This window comes from Peromyscus eremicus, chromosome 15, assembly GCF_949786415.1.
Source record: "Peromyscus eremicus chromosome 15, PerEre_H2_v1, whole genome shotgun sequence".
Taxonomy (NCBI): Eukaryota; Metazoa; Chordata; class Mammalia; order Rodentia; family Cricetidae; genus Peromyscus; species Peromyscus eremicus.
The window spans coordinates 28,812,990-28,835,473 of NC_081431.1; the positions used below are offsets into that span (position 1 = coordinate 28,812,990).

Here is a 22,484-nt window from a genome sequence, read left to right on the forward strand (position 1 = left end):
GGCACAGACCAACACATACACACAAAATAAATAGGTAAATACAAAAATTTTAGTTATAATCCAGAAACATTTCAGTAATTTTGAAGCACTTAAATGAAATAATTTGTTTTAAACCTAAAAATTAGATAAACTAGAATGGTATAGATAAATTAATAGACTAAGAAAGTTTAAGGCTAGCATTTTAACAGTGTTTAGGTTTTGGCTATTAACACATTATACTCTGGGGTCCTCTGATAAACAGTTGCATCAATGCTAAAATCAGAAATATTAGACTTTTCAAAATCTTTACCTTTAGCCAAATACTGGTTTCCCTTTTCACTTTTTGTGGCATTTGATTCAATATATTACCGCTGAGTGGATAGAAGTCAACCCCTCTTCCCTCCCTTTTTCTCCTCCCCCCACTTCTCATCCCTCTCTTCCCACCTCCCCTATACATACTGTACCTCCATCCCGGCATCTGACTTTGTTTTATGATTTTGTTTGCTTTGATCTTGGCATGACTACTACTTATTTTTCAAAATGGCTGATACAGAACTGGAAATAGTTTGCAAATCTTGCCTCCATGGATCAGAGTACTTACTGCTGTTACAAGATGGGAAAATCAGCTGTTGACCTTTGTTTTTAATTCATATACCTTACTGTAATTATTCAAAAGTGCTGTGTATTCAGTTTATTCATAGTTATACACATGTACAGTAAAGTATTAAAGTTAATTCTTGAAATAAATCCCTATTCTTTGATTAAATATGTTTTAAATGGTTATTTTCTAATTATGTGTTTATCATTTTTTGGTAAGCAGTGGGTAAATAATGTATGCCATTACATAACTAGAAAGCATGTTATAGTATACAGCATTTTTCAGGTGCAGTACATTCATTCATTATTTGCAGTGCAAACCTCTGCTCCTTCACTCCTTTTGTTCTTTTCAGAAAGGCCAAAGGGAAACAGTGTAGTTTGTATTATGTGTGTTGAAACCAACTGATTGACACTGCTAACTTGAATGAAGAACCCAAGAGCTATAATACTACTAAACCAGGATGTACCAAATTAATGAAAATTAGCATATGAAGTGAGGGACCTGTCATAGTAACTTTTTAGTTGCTGTGAAGAATCATCATGACCAAGGCAACTTTGACCATCGTGGGGAGCATGGCAGGCAGGCATAGTGCTGAAGCAGTAGCTAAGAGACATCTTAAGACAACAACCACGAGGCAAAGAAAGAGCTAACAGGGAATGGCATGGGCTTTTGAACCTCAGAGCCCACTCCCAGTGGCACTTCTCCTCCAACAAGGCTCTACCCCCTAATCCTTCCCAAAAGTTCCACCGGATGGAGACCAGGAATTCAAATATATGAACCTAACCAGGTATGGTGGTGCATGCCTGTGATCCCAGCACTGGGGAGGCAGAGGCAGGCTGATCTCTATGAGTTCAAGGTCAGCCTGGTCTACAAGGCTTGTAGCCATATCATAATGCAAAATACTTTTCTTTCAACTTCAAAAGTCCCCATACTCTTTGAGTCTCAAGGCTGTTTCAAACTCCAAAGCCTCTTTTGAGTCTCAAGGCTATCTGTTAATTGTAACCACCTGTAATACAACAAGGCAATTACATTCTTCCAACATACAATGGCATTGAATATATATTAGTGTTCCAAAAGAGAAGAATAGGAGGAAATACAGGACCAGAGCAAGCCTGAAACCTAGCAGGGCATGGTCTGTAGTTCTAGTTCCTGTCAAAGGGCTTAGGTGGTTCTTCACATCTTCCCACTCCTTCCAGCTTTGTTTGAATGCAACACGTTTCTCTCTCTAGGGCTGGTACTACTCCCTGTGTGCAGCTCTCCTTGGCAGACATCCCAGGGCTCTGGCATCTCCAACATCTTGGCGTCTCCAACATATTCCAGGCTTCATTTTCATGGTTTCATGCAGTGGCCTCTTAGGCCTCCACGCAGGGACTCCCCTGTCACATGTTTGGCCTCAGAGGCTTTCTTTTGTCTTGGAGGTAGATTCTACAACCCCTTATACTCCTGCATCCTTTTTTAACTCTAAAGCAAGAACCACATGACCAATGCTGCCAGGTTCTTCTGCTTGCTTGGGCTAGAATGTGGCCCTCATTGAGTTACATTTACATAAACTTTGATTTGTTGTTACTCCTTAGGAACAGATGAATCTTTTCACAGTTTGTAGGCTTAGCTAGGTGGGGTCTTTTTCTAAGGGTACTCCCTTTATTCCATTTTTCCTTATCTTTTTCATCACAAACCTTTCCTCCAGCATTGAATTTCTTAGTGCTCTTTTTCTCCTCAAACTGTACATTTTGTATTTTTTATTGCTCTGCTTCTTCTTTGTCATTGTAGATCTATATAAGAATGATCACTAATAACCACGTGACAGAGTCAATATCGGGCTATTTTGAAATCTCCTGTGCCTATGAAATCAGTCTAAAACTCTTCAGTTTAACCTCAGGCAGGTTTTTAGAACAAGGGTAAAAAGCAGCCACATCCTTTGCCAAAATATCACAAGAATTACCTATAGCCCAATTGCTAATATTGTTCCCTTCTAAAACCTCTTGAGCTGGGCCTCCATAGCCCACTTGGCTCTTAACCACTATTTTCTTCCAAACTCCTAATCCACAGTCCTAATGTCTTGCACATGCCTCCAAAAAACCAACATGGTCAGGCCTGTCATATCAGTAGCCCACATCTTGGTACCAACTTTATTGTTGCTTTCTATTGCTGTGAAGAGACATCATGACTAGGGAAACTTATAGAAAAAAGTTTATTGGGCTTATAGTTCCAAAATGTAAGTCATTTACCATCATGGTGGGGATCATGTCAATAGACAGGCATGGTGGTAGACTAGTATCTATGAGCTCACATCCTGAGACACAACCAGGAGGCAGAGGGAATTAACTGGGAATGGCATGGGCTTTTGAAATCTCAACAGCCACACCTCCTAATCCTTCCAAAACAGTTCCACCAACTGGGGCCTAAGTATTCAAATATTTCAAACCACTACAGAATCTATTGCTTTTTATTGTTTTAAATAATCCTAAATTTAGTGAAATTGTATTACAAATCTCCATTAAGTGAATTTGCTTTTTACTGCCATTGTTCTAGTGGATTGGTAACACAGCTTATTTATAGCTGACAACTTAAGTCATTGGTGATTGGGGCGACTGGGGCTGTGCATGCCCACAGAGGCCAGAGGTAATGTTGAGTGTCTTCCTCCATCATGCTCCGCTTTATTACTTGAGACAGGATCTTACAATTTAACTATGCTGGCTGGCCAGTGAGCTCTAGATCTGTGTATTTGCTGAGATCTCGAGTGCCGGGATTTCAGGCACATCACCTGCTTTTTACGTAGGTGATGGGGACCCAAATTTGTTTATCCTTGTGTAGCAAGCACTCTGCTGACTGGGCCTTCTGCCCAGCCCAGCCCCATGTTATTGTTTCTTAAACTTAAAATAATGTGGTTTTTTAATAAACATTTTCTTTATCATTACTTATCAAAATTATTAGTTTTCAGAGTAAGATATTATAGGCATTTGTGAAAATATTTAGTGAATTGTGCAGTTACAGTGTCAGAAAACATTTATTGCCACTTGATGTCATGTATTCAAAAAATTCCATGTTTTATTTAGTCCCAGATTTGTGGAAAGCTATAATCAAAACAAATAAAATCATGAAGATAAAAATATGTGGCTCGTAAAGTATAAGTGTGTCCTTGACATGTAGTGGGCACTGTGTGAAGGTTCAGTCACTGAATGGAGTAACAATGATAAAGACATAGGTGAGGATCAATTCACCTATCCATATCTTTAGATACATTTGTATAAAAACATAATAGTATTTCTATTCCTCTTCATTCTACCTTGGTTCTCCAAGTTTTACTGTAATTAGAAGGAAATTAATAAATAATCCACTTCAGTTCTAGTTAAAGAGAGAGTATTCAAAGCCTACATTGATGGGAATGTTTTGTATTTGTGTTGCCCAGTACCATCACCACTACCCACTAGTGGCTCCTGAGTGCCTGAAAGGGTAGTGGTGCTGAGAAGGTCAATGTTCATTTATTTGCTTTTCTGCAATTGAAATTTAAGCAGTCACTTATGAGTGGTGACTAATGGGAGACATGGTGCATATATCTCTTGAGGTTAAATATTCAGTATACTTCTTTTTTTTTTTTGTAGTTCTACATTTGTCCTGTATTAAACTTCTTAGTGAAAGTTGGCATCTTGGCACATGCTTATAATCTCAGCACTTGAGAAGCCAGAGGATCAGGAGTTCATGACCAGTCACAGCTAAATAACAAATTTGAGACCATTCTGGGCTACATGAGACCTCTATTTAAATAATTATAATAATAAATTAAAATGAACAAAACCAGTCTTATATGCTTTTAAATGCATCTTTTCTTTCACTCCACATCTAATAGACAATCTGATCTCAAAAATATGGATTTGGGGGATTAAAAGAACTTCAATAATCCTAACTCAATTGTGTTCCTAAAGCAGGGCAAAATAGCACCAGTTTAGAATCCTGGCGCTTGAGAAACAGGGGCAGGAAGATCACAAATTCAAAGCCAGTCGCTGTCTCAACAGATTGGGGCTAGAGAGATTGCTCATTGGTTAAGAGCACTTGCTATTCTTGCAGAGGACCTGGTTCAGTTCCCAGCTTCTTTATGATGGCTCACAATGTCTGTAACTCTAGTTCCAGGGAATGTGATGCCCTCTTCTGACCCTGTGGGCATTGCACATGTGCTGTATATGTATACATATAGGCAAAACATTCATACACATAAAATAAAATAAATGAAAGTCTAAAAGTAATGAATTAAAAATAATGTTGCCAGGTTTGTTGAGAGTTGACTCACAGCAGAGTTAGCTTTGTGTATTTTGAATGAGAAATGCTGTACTTTTGTGCCCTATCACTAATCTAGTTGAAACGGGTGTGTGAGCCATTTAAACTCCATGAGCTCCTCCTGGTATCTGTAAAATAACTATGAAGATACATCTTTTTCAAACTAGAACAAGAGAGATCCAGCTGGAAGAAAAGCACTGTGTACATTTCAAAGGTGATAGGCTCGCGGAGAAAGGCATCTTTTGTAATATATTCAGAGGATCATTGTTCTGTTTCAATAAGGTTACCAAGTTTCCAGTGCCCATGAAGGTTTGACTAAATGGGTCAAACTTCTCTACTGTGAATTTCTATCTCTATAATGGCTACAAACGTGGTCTCTTAGAATACCTGGTTTGGGGACCAACTTTGAAATCTAAACTAAGGGTGAAAATAGACTTTTTTTTCATAGCTTCCAGAAATACTTATGAGGAAAACTATAAAGAATGAAGGGTCATTTCCAAGTTTTAAAATGATTTGTTTGAAATTTGGTTGGTTCAAAAATTCCTGGTTTAGGGGCAGTTACCACTAAGCCTGATGATCTGGGCTCAATCCCCAGGACCTACATGGAAGAAGGAGAGAGCCAACACCCTGGAGTTGTCCTCTGACCTCCACATCGGCACCATGGCACTCTCGAAGCCACATACACATTAAATAAATGAATAAATGAATAAATAAATAAACAAACATGCAAGAATAAGAATAACTTGCTGGGCTGTCTAAATATCTAATCCCTATAAGTGATGCAGGTAGATTTTAAAGAGTATTCAGATCATTTTGGTTGCGTTAATGGAGGGGTATTAGTATATCAGAACTTTGAAGACTTAGAAGTTTTGGTATGGTGATTATAACTGTATAAGGTAACAAGAAGAAACTCAAAATAGAAAGCACATGAGGTAATATTGAAGGCTTCTATGATCAAGGACCTGCTGAGCTCTCCCTACAGTCTGGGACTCTGCTTAGGGGTAGAGTTGGTGGGAAAATGGAGTAAATAGAAGATGGCCAATTGTTTTCCTGGAGCAGCAGTTATTGGAGTAGCCTTTCAGAGTAGAAGTTGGAAGCATTAATGACATAAATCTCTTTTCCTTCTCCCCATTTCTGTTCTGTATTGTTCAGGGTGATGTTGGGCTCGCTATGGGGAAATTATATGGAAATGACTTCAGCCAAACCACCATCTCTCGCTTTGAAGCCTTGAACCTCAGCTTTAAGAACATGTGCAAGTTAAAGCCACTTTTAGAGAAGTGGCTAAATGATGCAGGTCAGTGACAATACTAAGAAATTTCTTCTTTGTCCATGGGGTTTTACAGGAGGATTATTCTTTGAACTAAGGTCTTACTATATTGCTGATAAAACAGAATGTTGGAGCCGCTAATCCTATGAGACTTTTATACATTATGATTATGTAAGTCAGAGATATTTCATCTTAATATTCCAGTAATTACATTATAAATAACCAGCAATAATTGTAGCCTTGCAGTGTTTCTGTATTTGAGCCAGGGTTAGGGATGGACACACAGTGTTTGAGGATGAGGATAAGAAGGCCTGTGGGTATAATCTTGAAGAACAGATAGATTACTTCTTCCTTGATAGATTGCTATAGAATTTGCTCCTGGTAATATTTCTACTTTTGTTAAAAATGGCCACCTTTCATTACAAAAAAGTTAGGCTTCTGGTCTTGAATTATTTTCTTTTGAGATATCCTTTCAGAAATTTTGAATTTTGAGCCACAAAATCATAGACTTTGGGAGTTTTTTTTAAAAGGAACCACAAGGGTGTCTAACCATGTTGTTTCCATTGTAGATAGAAACAAAAAATTAGGTTTTGGGAAAGAAGAACTTGAGACATACCCACACCTCCAGCTATTGATTCAGTAGCTGGGGATGAAGTTTAGCTATCCGTTGTCTTTTTTGCAGTCACAGGCAAGAACCACTGATCTGCTCCATCTCAATTTACATGGAGTAGAAAGAAATCCACTGTAACATGCCCAAGCTTGTTCAACTGTTAAAGTATACCATCTTGTCCTTAAAGAAGTTACAAGTACCCACTCCCTGCTATTATTATGCTGAGAAACTGAGAAATCATCTCTAAATTGAGCATTAAAAATCCAGTGATTTCCAAGAAATTTTCTTTTTTTTTATCCTTGGAGCTTATAAACAAAAGAACTAAGGGAAATAGAAGTGAAAAATAGGGGATTGGGGATTTAGCTCAGTGGTAGAGTGCTTGCCTAGCAAGCGCAAGGCCCTGGGTTCGGTCCTCAGTTCTGGAAAAGAAAAAAAAAAAAGAAGTGAAAAATAGAATCTCTGTATCCTCAGAAACAAATAAAAATGAATAGTGACTGGAACAAAGAATACCAATAAGGGCAGTAAAAAATCAATGGTAGTGAACAATGCTTCAATGGAGATTACATTAAAAATCTCACACATCAAGCTTTCAGTATTTTGCCAGTTTTATTGTTCCTATGTTTTCTGTATGTGAATCCTTAAGCTCAGCTTTTTTTCCCTATATTTTCTTTTATAGAGAACCTCTCATCTGATTCTACAGCATCTAGCCCAAGTGCCCTGAATTCCCCAGGGTTGGGGGCTGAGGGCTTGAATCGTAGGAGGAAAAAACGCACCAGCATAGAGACCAACATCCGTGTGGCCTTAGAGAAGAGTTTCATGGAGGTCAGTGAGCTCAGTGCATTACCAATACTACTGCTAGGGACTGTACATATTAAAACACAGCCTTATCTTCCTCCACCCTGTTGGGCATTTGAACACAGAGGAAGTAAGATGCTCTAATACTGCCACTTGAATACTGCAGGACTCAAGAGAGACCTTGGTTCTAAATTGGTAGGGAGCATAGGAATTAATCCTACAGACTGGGAAAGGTGGGAGAAAAGTACCTCAGACAGAGCAGCTTCATGATCATAGACCTCTAGAGGAAACCATACCTGTTCCAGAAGAGAAACACTTGTGGCTGAATTTTAGTGTCTTTAATCCCTAGAATGGTATTTTAGGGGCACAACACTAGAGACTTTGAATGTCCTTTTATGTAGTTCAAGTTAATTCAAGAGATATTTGGCTTTAAAAAAAAAAAAAAGAGGACTTCCAACAACAAAAAATTGACTTCTAATTCAGAAAAAATTGTGTTTACTTAAGGAAACATTGATTCAGGATTGGCTTTGCATCTTGTTAAAGATGTGGTGGGGCACTTCACTTGATTTCAAGATTTAAGTTGCTGCACCTGTGAAATTGCCTTCCTTTCCTGCCTCAGAAGCATAGTATGAGGTCCAAGTTAGGTAGTATCTATAAAACACCAAGAAACTCATACGTTTCTAGTAATAGTAAGTTTATATTGTTTTGTTAACATTAATAGACCTTAGCCAGGCATGAGGCATTTTAATCCCAGCACCTGGGAGCAGAGGTAGGTGGAGCTCTGTAAATTTGAGGTCAGCCTAGTCTACATAAGATCCAGGTTTGATTCCTAGTACCCACATGGCAGCTCTCACCCATCTGTCACTCCAGGTCCGGGAGAGTCAGCACTGTCTTCTGTCCTTGGAGGCCACTGCACAAAAATGCAGGCACAGCCCTCACACACATACATGTACGTCTTTCATCTCATCACTGGGGAGGCAGAAACAGGCAGATCTCTGAGTTCAAGGCCAGCCTGGTCTACAGAGTGAGTTCCATGACAGCCAGAGCTACACAGAGAAACCCTGTCTCAAAAAAAAAAAAAAAAAAAAAAGAAGAAGAAGAAGAAGAAGAAGAAGAAGAAGAAGAAGAAGAAGAAGAAGAAGAAGAAAGAAAAGATATTCCAGGGCTGGGATATAATTCAAATGTAGAGCACTTATTCCTGGATTCAGTCTCCAATGTGGCAAATACATAAATTGAAATTCAAAAAAAAAAAAGGCTTTTTTTTCCCTCTTAGAATCAAAAGCCTACCTCGGAAGATATCACCTTGATTGCTGAACAGCTTAATATGGAAAAGGAGGTGATTCGTGTTTGGTTTTGTAACCGCCGCCAGAAGGAGAAAAGAATCAACCCACCAAGCAGTGGTGGGACCAGCAGCTCACCTATCAAAGCAAAATGGATGTGGAAGAGACAAGCTCTTCAAGGGCTAATTTTTAGTCTTACAAATGGCCTATTAAGTCAATTCATTTCATAACACTTGTCTCAGTTACTTTTCTATTACTGTGATAAGATACCATGAATGACCATGACAACTTATAAAAGAAAAGATTTCAGTTCAGCTTACAGTTTCAGGGGGTGGGTCCGTGATGGTGGAGCATAGGACAGCGGAGAGCTCACATTTTGATCCTCAAGTAGGAGGTAGAGAGAGACTGCTAATAAAATGAGCTTTTGAATCCTCAAAGCCCAGCCCAGTGACACACCTCCTAATCCTTCCCAACAGTTCCACCAACTGGGGACCAAGGATTCAAACAGGAACCTATGGGAGCCATCATGATTCAAACTATAACAGTTAGGGAGTCGTGTGTGTGTGTGTGTGTGTGTGTGTGTGTGTGTGTGTGTGTGTGTGTGTCATACATGTTGATTAAATATATAACATGTATACTTTAAATATTTCCAAAATTATGAAATTTCTCATTTCACAAGAACTTAATGATTTCCTTTATTTTTAGAAGTAAATAATTTGAATTCTTTTCTGTTTCTTTGCAATTTTTTCTGTAGCTAATAAGGTTACACTGAAACTATAATGGTAGATTTACTTCTGATTTCCTGTTATCTAGAGAAAAAAATGTTATGTTCCCTCCTGTTCAGTCCCAAAGCCCATTTTAGTAAGCTTACATAAGTAAGTAACAGTAAATTCCCAGGTATGAATAGTCATCTCAAATCTTCACTCTCAGACAGTAGCTCAGCCTTTCATGTAGAACCTTATTGAGTCCCTTCTTCCGTTTACATTAGGACATTATTCCTAGATGGAAGAAACGTGCCATGGTCACAGGACTCCCTCATTGACTTTTTCTTCCTGTTAGGATAATTGTAGACCACCGCCAGATGGTACCAGACAAGCTTCAAAAGATGGACAGATGTTGAGTTTGCATTTTTGTTCCTTCTGTTGTTGTTGATCTGCTTTTAGTTTATTTTAATATTATGTCACATGCCTCCTCTCCGCCTTGGGTTTTGAGACAGGGTTTCTCTGTGTATCTTTGGCTGACCTGAAACTCACCATGTAGACCAGATTAGCCTGGAACTCAGAGAGACCTGCCTGCCTCTGCTTCCCAAGTGCTAGAATTAAAGGTATGTGGCACCACACCTGGCTTCACAGTGTTTTAAAACTAAGGTCAGCATTATTTATTAAGTGAAACTTGTGGGCTATTGAATAGTAAGGCTTTAATCATAAATATGATGTAGTAGTTATAAAAATTATAGTCATTAGGTAACAGTTTTGTTATGTGTGGGTGACTTTTGTTTTCAGGCTTAGCTGTCATAGGAAGAAGGCAGTGTCTTACAAAACCATAGGATGCTTATCATAATATTTCAAAAAGAAATGCAAAGTCATTTTAAAAATCTGCTTCACAGCCGGGTGGGGGTGGCGCACGCCTTTAATCCCAGCACTCGGGAGGCAGAGGCAGGCCTGGTCTCCAAAACGAGTTCTAGGAAAGGCGCAAAGCTACACAGAGAAACCCTGTATCCAAACAAAAAAAAAAAAAAAAATGAAGAAGAAGAGTGGGTGTGATATAGTCGTCCCTTGTTTGTTTTTTTGTTTGTTTTTCAGTTTTTTGAGACAGGATTTCTTTGTGTAACAGCCCTGACTGTCCTGGAACTCACTTTGTAGACTAGGCTGGACTGAGAGATGTGCCTGCCTCTGCCTCAAGGCCAGCCTGATCTACAGAGTGAGTTCCAAGACAGCAGGAGCTATGCAGAGAAACCCTGTCTGAAAAAACAAACAAAAGAGTCTGCTGCACATTCTGTACTATTTATTTAAAAATAAAGACAAGACAAACATGCATCCACAGAATCAAAAGTAAAAGCAATAATAAGCACTGAGGCTATCAGGTAGTTCTCTTATTTAAGTAATTTTGACAATTATACTATTTCTAGCTGATGTAGAGCCTGTCTGACGCAACATTATTGAAAATTAGGGACCATTCAAGTTCTGATTATGTTATGTACATTTTTTTTCTTCTCTGACCTCTAGGTGGCAACCACTCCAAGCCTTGTGACAAGCAGTACAGCAACTCCCCTCACAGTCAACCCTGTCCTTCCCTTAACCAGCGCTGCAGTGACTAATCTCTCTCTTACAGGTAAGCAGCAACCAGTTTGCAAGCTAGTAAGCAGCAAGCCTGCCAAATCACGAGGTGCCACCTTAAGTTATGAATTGCTTTTTAAAAATACATTCCAGGGTCTTGGGAGATCGCTCAGTGAACATAATCGTGAAGACTAGAGTTCAGATTAAATGCACACTTCAAAGTCAAGTGGGCTTAGGAGCCCTTCCATAATCCCAGTGCTGGGGAAGCAGGGAGGGGGTTCCCCAGAACAAGCTGATAGCTAGGCTAGCCAAATGTTCCAGCTTCAGTAGGAGACCCTGTCTTGGTAGAGTACAGAGCAACCAAGGAGGACACCAAGCATCAATTTCAGGCCTCCACACGCACCTCCCCACATACATGCAAACACATATACTCTAATGCTCCCTCTCCCTGTGTGTGTGTGTGTGTGTGTGTTTGTGTGTGTGTGTGTGTGTGTGTGTGTGTGTAAAACTGACCCTGAGTTGGGCATAGTAGTGTACTTTTTTGTTTTGAAGACTGGGCCCTGGCTGTCTTGGAACTCACTCTGAAGTCCAGTCTGTCCTTGAACTCAGATCCCACCTACTTCTGTCTCCTGAGTGCTGGGATTAAAGGCATGCACTAGGCCAGCTTTTAAGAAAAAAAAAAGTTTAAAATTCTCCTTTCTTCTATTAGTTCATCTCCTGCATGGTTTCCAAACTTAAAACATCCTTTATTCAAGTGACGCTTTCACAAACCTTCAGTAGTAATGGTTTTTTACATTCCAAGAAACATACAAATTCATCATTTGTATTAAGTACTTCTATGCTAGACCTTTGCCCACCCCACCCAACACATGGACAAACTCTATCCATAGCATTGTAGATATGCATTTCCTGCCTCTTGAAATGTCCCTCATAGTCCTCAGTTCTTCGGTCTGATACTCAGCTCTTGATGGGACATTGATAAGCTACTCTGGCTTATATATCAGTTCCTCTTGGAACTATTCTTTAACTTCTCCTTCTCTGGGAAGTTCAAGTTGTCATTTACTCACTGTATAATCTATTTTTACAAGTCTGTCCTTCCCAATAGCCTTTGTACTTCTTTTTTTTTTGGGGGGGGGGTGTTCAAGACAGGATTTCTCTGTATAGCCCTGGCTGGCCTCGGACTCACAAGAGATCCATCTGCTTGTGTCTCCTGAGTCTTGGAATTATAGGTGTGTGCCACCAACCCAACACCTTTGAACTCTGTCTAAAGAACTGTATACTGTGTTCTTTCTGATGCCCAGCTTATTGCTTGATATATTCATAATAAGATGAATAAATAATTATTTTCCTTTGGCCTCCTCTGAACAGAAATTTTCCCAAAGCATTTAAAATGATTTAGGATTGTCATCAAAATTGTATGATACATAATGCATAAGCTATGCTAATTATTTATTATATGCTAGTAAGCCATTGGATTGCTTTATGATATTTCATGAGCAAATTAACTTAACCTGGAATTGAAGACTTTTTTTTTTTTTAATTCATGTTTTAGGTTCATAACATCTCTTTAGTTCTGTGACTTTACCATGCTATAAAAATTCAGTAGATGGCTTCATACTGTGTTTCAAAGCCATTAGAAAATGTCAGGTTTTTATATAATGTAAACAGCACTTTGTGACCCCTTGACTGTTAGGCCTCATTGAGAATTTCCTCTCATAAAATAGGCATACACACAGTTTTTAATAACTTGAGAGAAGTTCATAAATTATAACTTCCGGTAGCACCTACCCCCGGCCATTTGTGGCTGCTATAGTAGCCTTAGATTCCAGGTTATCAACCTTTTTGGGTCTAATGAGATGGTTCAATCATTAAAGTGCTTGTCACACAAACATGAGAACCTATGGTCATTCCCTAGAACGTAAGTAAAATTCAGGTCTAGAGATAGCAACACACCCTGGTAATCCCAGGTCTGGGGAGGCAAAGACAAGAAGATCCCTTGGGTTCTCTGGTGAGCCAGGCTAGCCAAATTGGCATGCTCCAGATTTAATGAGACTCTGTCTCAGAATCAAGATAATCAAGATAAAGACACCCAGCATCAGCCTCTGGTCCCCTCCAAGTGTGTATGCATGCACCCACATATATATTCAAACACACACAACTTTTAAAAGAGTATAGTATTCAGCACTTCTGCTTAATAAGTGAGCTGTGATTTATTGGCATTAGGTTGAGCATCAGTATATGAGGTTCCTGCCTTTTAACTACCAGTCATCCAGAAATTTAAAGCTAAATTTTACCTTCCCAATAAGTTATAAATCATTGAATTATACCTAAGGATACCCATGTTTTGCAGAAAAAACGCCAATGGTTCAGACATTAAAAAGTAAATAGCAAAGCCAGGCTTGTAGGCACATATCTATGCTCCTAGCTTCTCAGTTAGTGACACTACTCCTGGGGAGACATGAACAAACGTCTGCTCACCCCACAGTGAACCAGTGACAGACCAAAGTAAGGTGCCGCCAGAGTTCAGCTTGATGAACCAGTGAGTTTCACTGGAGTTTCTTCAGGACTGTGGGTGAGGAGTTAGAGGAGCAGAAATGACTCAAAGTCAGCTGCATTACCAAAGCCTACCCTGGCATGGGTGACAGCTCACAAAAGCTGGGAATGTGGACTGCACACAGAGAGCTTGACAGATTGCAGTGTGTGCTTTCCGGACGGCCATTTGGTCTGAGCTCTTGGCAGCTTCTTCCGTGCAGCTCAGCTTATCACTCTGTCTCTTTTAGGTGACTTGGCTGAGTGTCTCTCAGCAAGTTCTTACAGCTTTTATATGATAGCTGGGGGGCCTGAGGTGGGGGGCACTAGTGTATCTGATTCATTTCAGCTTTGGGTTGTTTGCTTCCTGAGTTTAAAGAACTTCTCTAGCAGATGGAATGTTTAAACTCCTTTTAGAAACACCCTGTGTCTTAATGAGCTTCCCTCCCAAATGGAGGCTTATCTCAGGGGAAATTGCTACACAGTACACTCACACTTCACCAAAGCAGGGATTGTGTTTGCTTGTTACCTACTCTTGAGTCCTCAATCTTTCTGTCAGATTTCTTTCTTTTCTTTGAGTAGTTGGTAATATCAGCTCAGGTCATATGCAAGCTCTAGAAGAGATGGGCAAGCCCGCTACCAGAGCTAGTGTGTGAGCGGTCCTGTAATCGCCGGAGCTAGTGTGTGAGCGGTCCTGTAATCGCCGGAGCTAGTGTGTGAGTGGTCCTGTAATCGCCGGAGCTAGTGTGTGAGCGGTCCTGTAATCGCCGGAGCTAGTATGTGAGTGGTCCTGTAATCGCTGGAGCTAGTGTGTGAGCGGTCTTGTAATCACTCTCTTCTCTGTTCTCCTGCTCCTGCCTTGGCATATGGCAGCTCTGAGTTTGGACTTCTCTTGGGGCTCCAACAAAGGGATTAATTCCCACCTCAATCATAACCTCCTCCTTCGCTAACTGTACTATCATTGGTTTCACTACTACACTATTTTGTCCTCTTTCCCATCCCTGGAAATCTCATTACTTGGTGTGTTTCTTTACTGCCATTTGGAATGGGGTTTAAAAAACACAGAAAAATATTTTCTTAGTCTACTATTTTATAATAAAACACTTTTTCATGTGCTTGGCATATAAACAGTTTTGGCAAACATTTCTAGAGTGGATATAAGACAACACTTCTTCAGAAAGACACGGTGTACCTCAAAACCACACTCAACTCTGAGTGTTCTGTCTCCTGTTATTTTTCTAAAATGTTTCATAATGACAAAAATGTATTTCTCGTGAAGATAATAGCAATTTGAATTAGTTACCTAACAATGGAGGCCCAAGATACAGGGAAGAAAAATGAACAGAATTAAAAGGAGAAATAGACAGTTCAACAATAGTAGGAAAAAATACTCTACTTGTAATGATTAATTTGAACTCTGTCAAAATATTGTCAAAGGTATATAAGACTTAAACAATATCAACCAACTTGACCTAGCTGTCATGCCTGTGAAAAAATAATGTTTTCAAATATACCTGGGATATCTGTCCCTCAAGACTCTTTCAGCCAGGAAACAAGGCTCAGTAAATTAAAGGGAGCATGTGTGTCTGTGTATGTATTTTAATTTATGTGCATTTGTGTTTTGCCTGCCTGTATATATATGTGAGGCAATCAGATCCTCTGGACTGGAGTCACAGACAGTTGTGAGCTGCCATGTGGGTGCTGGGAATTGAACCTGGTCCTCGGAAGAGCAGCCAGTGCTCTTAAGCACTGAACCATTTCTCCAGCCAATTTTTTGGTTTTGTTTGTTTCTTTGTTTGTTTGTTTGTTTTTAAAGACAGGGTCTCAACTGTGTAACCCGGGCTAACCTGGAACTCAATATATAGATTGGGCTGGCCTAAAACTCACAGAAATCCCCCTGCCTCTGCCTCATGAGTTCTGGGATTAAAGGCGTGCGCCACCACTGCCTGCTATGTTGTCTTTATAGAAATCAACAACAGAAAAAAAAACTTGGCAAATCCTCAAATGTTTGGAAATCAACATGTAGCCAAGACCCAGGGAATTAAAAGGATTAAAGTCATATAAAATATATTGTCTTTTTAGAAATCAACAATAAATATTTTGGGGATCTCAAATATTCAGAAATTAAACTGGAAGTTTATGCCAAAGAAGAAATCAAGAAATTAAGAAAAATTTTAAAATGAAAAAACAATTGAAAATAAAGCATCTCACAGGCAGTAGTGACGGGTACCCAGTGTGACCCCAGTGGGGAGGGCAGAGGCCATCATGACAACTTGTATCCATTGACAGAGAGATCCCAGAAACAGCATCTCAGGCCAGCAGCCCACAGCTCACACTTAAACTTCTGGGAGTGCGGGAAGTGGGGGTCAGCTGCATGCCTGTGATTGTAACACTTGGCAAGAAGAGAATTGTGCAAGGCTAGCTTAGGCACATAGTGAGACCATGTCTTGAAGAAATCAATAAAAACAAAACAGCATATAGAAAAAAATGAGTGAAAGCAGAAAGAGCAAATAACAACTAAAGTGCAACTAAAAATTAACAAGTTCATCTGCAATCAATAAAAAAGAAGGAAGATACATATTATCAAAGTTAGTGAACTGAACAGAAGCAGCATGGAACAGTGCGGTGTCCCACGTCTTTAATCCCAGCATTCTGGAGCAGAGGCAGGTGGATATCTAAATTCAAGGCTAGCTTGGTCTGCATAATGAGATCCACGACAGCTAGGGCTACATAGAGAGAACTTGCCTCAAAAACAAACAAACAAAAAAACATAATGAAAATTTTATAATTAGGATTAATTCATGATTTTGTTTTGTTTTGAGATAGGGCTAGCCCTGACCTCAATCCTAATTCAGCCTCTCAAATAGCTAGAATTAAAGGCACATGTTCAGCTTATAGCTCACATTTTTCAGTATGTAATTTTAAGTGTTCAGTACGTGGGTTTTGATATACTTAAAACATGTGGAACTGTTAGAACTACTTAATTATTGGAATAATTCTATCACCCCAAAGAATAAGCCATAAATTATCAGTCCTCCCCTATTCTGGCATTATTCTTTTACTGTATCTCATTGGACTGCCTACTTTTAGCATTTTAGAGAAATGAATTCATATAAGTGGCCCTTTCAGTGTGTCAGACTTCTTTCATTTAGCAAATTTTCTCACTTTATCAATATTGTAAAATATGTAAGTATTTCCCTTTTGTGGCTGAATGGTATTCCATTTTATGGACATAGAGCGTTTTGTTCACCATTCATGAGTCAATAGCATTGGGGGAGTAGCGGGTCTTAGCCATTCTTAATGCTCCTGCTGTGAGTTTCATACTCGGGTCAGTGTGTGAGCGTGTGTTTTCAGCTCTCTGGGTTATACTCAGAACTGCTGTATAATGTGGCACTCTAGCGGTCTAGGGACACCTGCACTCTAAACAAAAATAGTGTAGAGTGGAATGGTCACAGAACTTAGAAACTAACAAATTGTCAACTGATTTAAAAAGGGACACTAAGACTAAAAGCAGTTGAGCAATTATTAATTAAAAACATCACAAATAAAAGTCCAGACCCTGATTATTTTAATGGTGTTCTGTGGGACTTGTTATTAATTTCTTGTTGAATCAGATATTTTTAAAAGATAAAATCACTTCCAGAAAATAGAGGAACCTATTTTGAACATTGCAAACAATGCTCTGATACAAAAGCTAGATAAATACATTAGAAAAAAAAAAAAAAATACGGGGGCTGGAGAGATGGCTCAGAGGTTAAGAGCACTAGCTGCTCTTCCAGAGGACCTGAGTTCAATTCCCAGCAACCACATGGTGGCTCACAACCATCTATAATGTGAGCTGGTGCCCTCTTCTGACCTACAGACATACATACAGGCAGAACATGGTATACATAATAAATAAAAATTTAAAAAAAAAAAAAAAAAAAAGAAAAAAAAAATACAGGCTCATAGCCCTCATGAAAATGTATATTAAATTCTCTGCTAAATCTTAGCAAATGAAATTATTGACCACCTTCCTGGTGTGTGTAAGTCCCTGGGTTCAATCTCCAGTAATGAGAAAGGAAGAGAGGGGAGGAAGGAAAAGAAAAATCTTTGCAGATCAAAGCTGACAACATATTAAAAAAAAAGATTATTCATCGTGACTGGGGGATTTACTCCAAGAATACATAGTCAGTTTAACATCTGAACACCAACTAACATATTGTACAATAGAAGTAGAAATTGAGATAAAACTTGGATGGCTGGACGGAAGTGATTTAATAAATCCAGGCCCACTCGTGATAAAAGCTCTTTGACCTGAAACAGAAGGAGCTGCTTCCACAGAACAGAGCAGCTCCTCAAAACCCGCAGCAAAAAGCGTCCAAACGGCCCGAGACTAACCACTTCTGCCAGGACGTTGTTCTCCTGATCTGTTCATTAATGCTTCACATTAAGATTGTAACAGCCAATTTAGTGCGGGGAGAAATTAAACTGTCCTTATTTGCATATGCTAATGTTGTGTGATAGGAAAGCAACATGACATCAGTTGTGTGTACTTCAAGAAAGTGGTTCAAAATGATATTAAGAAAATAATATATGCAGAATGTTTGTCGAAGACTAGTTGGTAGCTGAAACCAGACTCTTGTGCTTGTGTGTTTATATGTATATTCTGATGCACATGCATGTGGAGGCCGGAAGTCAGCCTCAGATGTTCTCCTCAGGACCCACAGCTCTCTGTGTTGTGTTTTGAGACAAGTCTCTTATTGGGACCAGGTGCTCACTAATTTGGCTAAGCCAGCTGACCAGCAATTGCCAGGGCTTTGCTGCCACCTCCCCAGCACTGGAATTAGAAGCCCACACCACCATACCTGGCAACTTGGGGTGGAGGTGAGGGGGGGGGGCACACATGCATGCACTTTCAGGAAATGAAATTTGGGTGTTCATGTTTGTCAAACACTTTACTGTTATCTCTCTAGCCTGAAATTAAATTCTAAGAGACATTTTATACTCCAGCATTCTTAAAATGACTTTGTCTGTCTCTAGCTTAATTTATTTATTTCTGATTCAACAGTCATAATTCCAACACACAAACTGATAACACATTCTAAAATAATACAAAAGGGATCTATTTTTAAATATATATGAAAAGAACTTGAGGAGAATGAACTTAGCGGATATACATAGCTAGGTTTCAAAAGCTGATTATAAAGATACAAGAAATAAAGGCAAGATTAAACTCTTCATAAAGTAGATTACATGACACAAAGCTGTCGGGGCGGGGGCGCTTTAATTTATCTGTTAATTTTTTGACAAATAGCTAAAAGAACCCCTAACAAATATTTCTGGAACAGTTGGGTGTCAAAATGCACAAACACCATTGTAGGTTCTTGTACATGGCAACTCAAATGGGTCTGATGTCTGATGTGTCCATAGAATTTCGAAGAAGTAGTAGACAGTCTTTCTAACTTTGTACTGCAAAGGGCTCGTAGATACAACACCCAAAGTACAGGCTATTTAAAAACAAATCAGTGCTGGAGAGATGACTGAGCAGTCAAGAGCACTCGCTGCTCTTGCAGAGAACCTGAGTTCAGTGCCCAGTGCCTGTGGTGAGTAGTTGACAACCACCTGTAAGTCCAGCTCCAGGGAATCCAGTGTCCTCTTCTGACCTGTGGGCACCTGCACTCATATTCACACAAACACACAGTTAAAAAAATTACAAGGTAATAAATTGAAGATCATGAAAAGTAAAGTCTTTCGTGCTGTATAAGACATCTTGAGGAAAATGAAAACACAAGACAAAGACTGGAAGAAATGTTTGTAATGGAGCTTGTGTCTTTTAAAAAGAAGTTATATATGGAACATACTAGAAACTGTCAAAGCTCAATAGTAAGAATATGGCCCAGAATGTTTAAGTAGATACTTTACCAAAGAAGGTACACAAGTCAAAAACAATACTGGAAAAGATGCTCAACAGTATTGCTTATTAGAGAAATTAACAACATACTTTAGGGCTGCAGAGATAGCTCAGAGGTTAAGAGTACTGACTGCTCTTCCAGAGGTCCTGAGTTCAATTCCCAGCAACCACATGGTGGCTCACAACCATCTGTAATGAGATCTGGTGCCCTCTTCTGGCCTGCAGAGACACATGCAGGCAGAATACTGTATACATAATACATAAATAAATCTTTTTTTTAAAAAAAAAACAAAACATACTTTATAGAATGTCTGCAATCAGAAGATGATTGAGGATCAGAAAAACTGCAGTTCATATTGCCTGGTTTGTGAGAATGTAAAGTGGTATAATCACTGTGGAGAACACTTTAACATCTTCTTTGTAAGTTAAAACATAAATATATCATCCAGTGAAGCAGTTTCCTCAAGAGAAATGAAAACATATCCATACTATAACTTTTACGTGTGTGTGCATATTTATATCAAGCCCAAACTGGAGACAAGCAGAGCCCACACAGCATATCTGCACCACTGAATAGAATTCATCCTCAGAAATCTAAGTGTTGTGAAACCTTGGAAGTAATAGGCTAAGATGCATAAAATTACATATTGTTCAAATCCGTGTATGTGAAATGTCAAAACATAGTACAAACCTATGGAGACATGGTAGGCTTGGGAGGTGACTACAGGCAGGCATGAGGGATCTCGGGTTTTGCTGGGCAAGTGTTGCAGTTTGGGTTGTGTGATAGTTAAAGGACTCTGGAAATTGATAAAAAGTTATTAAACTTTACACTTACATTGGGCAAGTTTTGTAGCATATAAGTCATACTTCAATAAACTGGGTTTTTTTTCCCCCCCCCAAAGGGAGGAAAGTAAGAGGAGATACTAGGTATCCTCCATGTGCTTGGCTCTACCGTCTACTGAGTGCCCCGTAAGGTGTGTGAGAGCATCTTGTTAAGCCTGCTTCTCCACATAGAGTGCTTGGGTAAATTAAATTGCCAAGAATTTGAATCATAAAGGAGGTATATGAATTGGAACATGACTCCATGGCTGGGAAGATTCATCTAAAGATCATGTTAGTGTTTTAAGTCATAGTGGTTATATGATACTCAAATTGGAGATGCCTACATAGGATGTGGATAGTGTATTACAACCAGGAAGAAAAAAAAAAATGCTGGATAATTTCTGAACTCATCACTTCCCAACCTAGATTAAATGCATTGATTTGGCTGGGATTGCCTTAGTAAGCCTACAAGACATAACAAGATGCTGATTTATTTGATTATACAGTGAAGAGTAAAGTTTAATAATCAGTGTAAGCCTTTTGACCTCAAGATTTGAGGTTTTGTGAAAATGGGCAATTTCAGGTAAAATTGGGTTTCATAAAATGAAAAATTGATCAGGAAAAGATTGAAAGTACTTGAAACTTTTTGCCTGTAGAAGAGAAATAGGAAAGTACATTTATCTTCCTATAAGACCAAGGGGCTAGATCTTAGAAGAGGGTGCATTGGGGAAGTCCTTTTGAGTCTACTGGACAGGTTCACCACAGCAGCAGGTGCACAGGGCGGGGCGTGGGCCAGAAGATTTACTGAAGAAATAATGAAGGGTGGGCTTAATAATGCCGACAGTGGTGTATTGTGTCTGGTGTCCATGGAGGCAAGAAGAAGGCCTCAGATCCCCTGGAACTAGAGTTACAGATGGTGGTGTGCTTCCATGTTGGTGTTGGGATCAAACCTGGGTCCTCTGCCAGTGCTCTTACCCACCAAGCCATATCTTCAGCCCCCATATGCTTTTTTTTTTTTTTTTTTTTTTTAGTAGAAAATGGATGCTGGGGGGAAAAAAAACTTGTTTCTTTCAGAGTTGTCTTATTGCTCTTATCTGTTAAAGTAGGACTCATAGCTTTGGCTTTTAAATGATTTATTATTATTATTAATCATTATTTTCTGTAGAAATGCTAAACTAGGTTACTAAAAAAAAGGAGCAGTTAAGATTAATGGACAGGTTAATCATCCCCTTGATTCTAGATACTGAAATGACTAGTTCTCTAAACCCATTTACAGAAGGCCATTTCCTAATCTGGATCTCTTTTCAGGCACTACAGACACCACATCCAACAACACAGCCACCGTGATTTCCACAGCACCCCCTGCTTCATCAGCAGTCACATCTCCCTCCTTGAGTCCCTCCCCTTCTGCCTCAGCCTCCACCTCTGAGGCCTCTAGTGCCAGTGAGACCAGCACAACACAGACCACCTCCACGCCTCTGCCCTCCCCTCTCGGGGCCAGCCAGGTGATGGTGACGGCATCTGGCTTGCAAACAGCAGCAGCTGCTGCTCTCCAAGGAGCTGCACAGTTGCCAGCAAATGCCAGTCTCGCCGCCATGGCCGCTGCTGCAGGACTCAACCCAGGCCTGATGGCACCCTCACAGTTTGCTGCTGGGTAAGAAGCTTTCCCATTTCATTTGCATCCAAACAGAGTGTCTGTGGAGAGACATCGTGACCACAGAAACTTTGATCAAGGAAAGCATTTCATTGCGGCTAGCTTACAGTTTTAGAGATGTAGTCCATTGTCATCTTGGAGGGTAACATGTAGGCAGCCATGGTGCTGGGGAGTTCTGCTTCTTGATATACAGGAAACAGGAAGTGAACTGTCCACCTCACTGAGCATAGCTTGAGCAAAGGAGACCTCAAAGCCCACCCCCACAGTGGCACACTTCCTCCTACAAGGCTACACCTGCTTAGATAAAACCACACCTCCTAATAGTACCACTCCTGCTGGGGGGGAGGGCATTTTCTTTCAAAACACCACACAGAACTAGGAACCCATCACTGCAACTCATAGGGAAGATTTTTCATTACTATCTTAAATGAGAAGCAAATCTGAGATAGGCTTCTTTGATTATAGATGTGAACTTCAGTTTCTAAGTAGCCACACTACCATTTCCACAG

General features: G+C 39.6%; 1 protein-coding gene across 1 annotated transcript in view; it reads left to right on the top strand.

Annotated features, from left to right (window-relative positions):
- The window catches only part of Pou2f1 (POU class 2 homeobox 1), a 142,156-nt gene that overhangs the window by 114,470 nt on the left and 5,202 nt on the right, over window positions 1-22,484 (top strand). Inside the window, exons 10-16 of the mRNA XM_059280569.1 lie at window positions 6,002-6,143; window positions 7,403-7,548; window positions 8,795-8,958; window positions 10,509-10,515; window positions 10,570-10,578; window positions 11,027-11,132; window positions 21,630-21,975. Coding sequence (XP_059136552.1) covers window positions 6,002-6,143; window positions 7,403-7,548; window positions 8,795-8,958; window positions 10,509-10,515; window positions 10,570-10,578; window positions 11,027-11,132; window positions 21,630-21,975 — 920 coding nt within the window. The remainder of the gene's footprint in view (window positions 1-6,001; window positions 6,144-7,402; window positions 7,549-8,794; window positions 8,959-10,508; window positions 10,516-10,569; window positions 10,579-11,026; window positions 11,133-21,629; window positions 21,976-22,484) is intronic.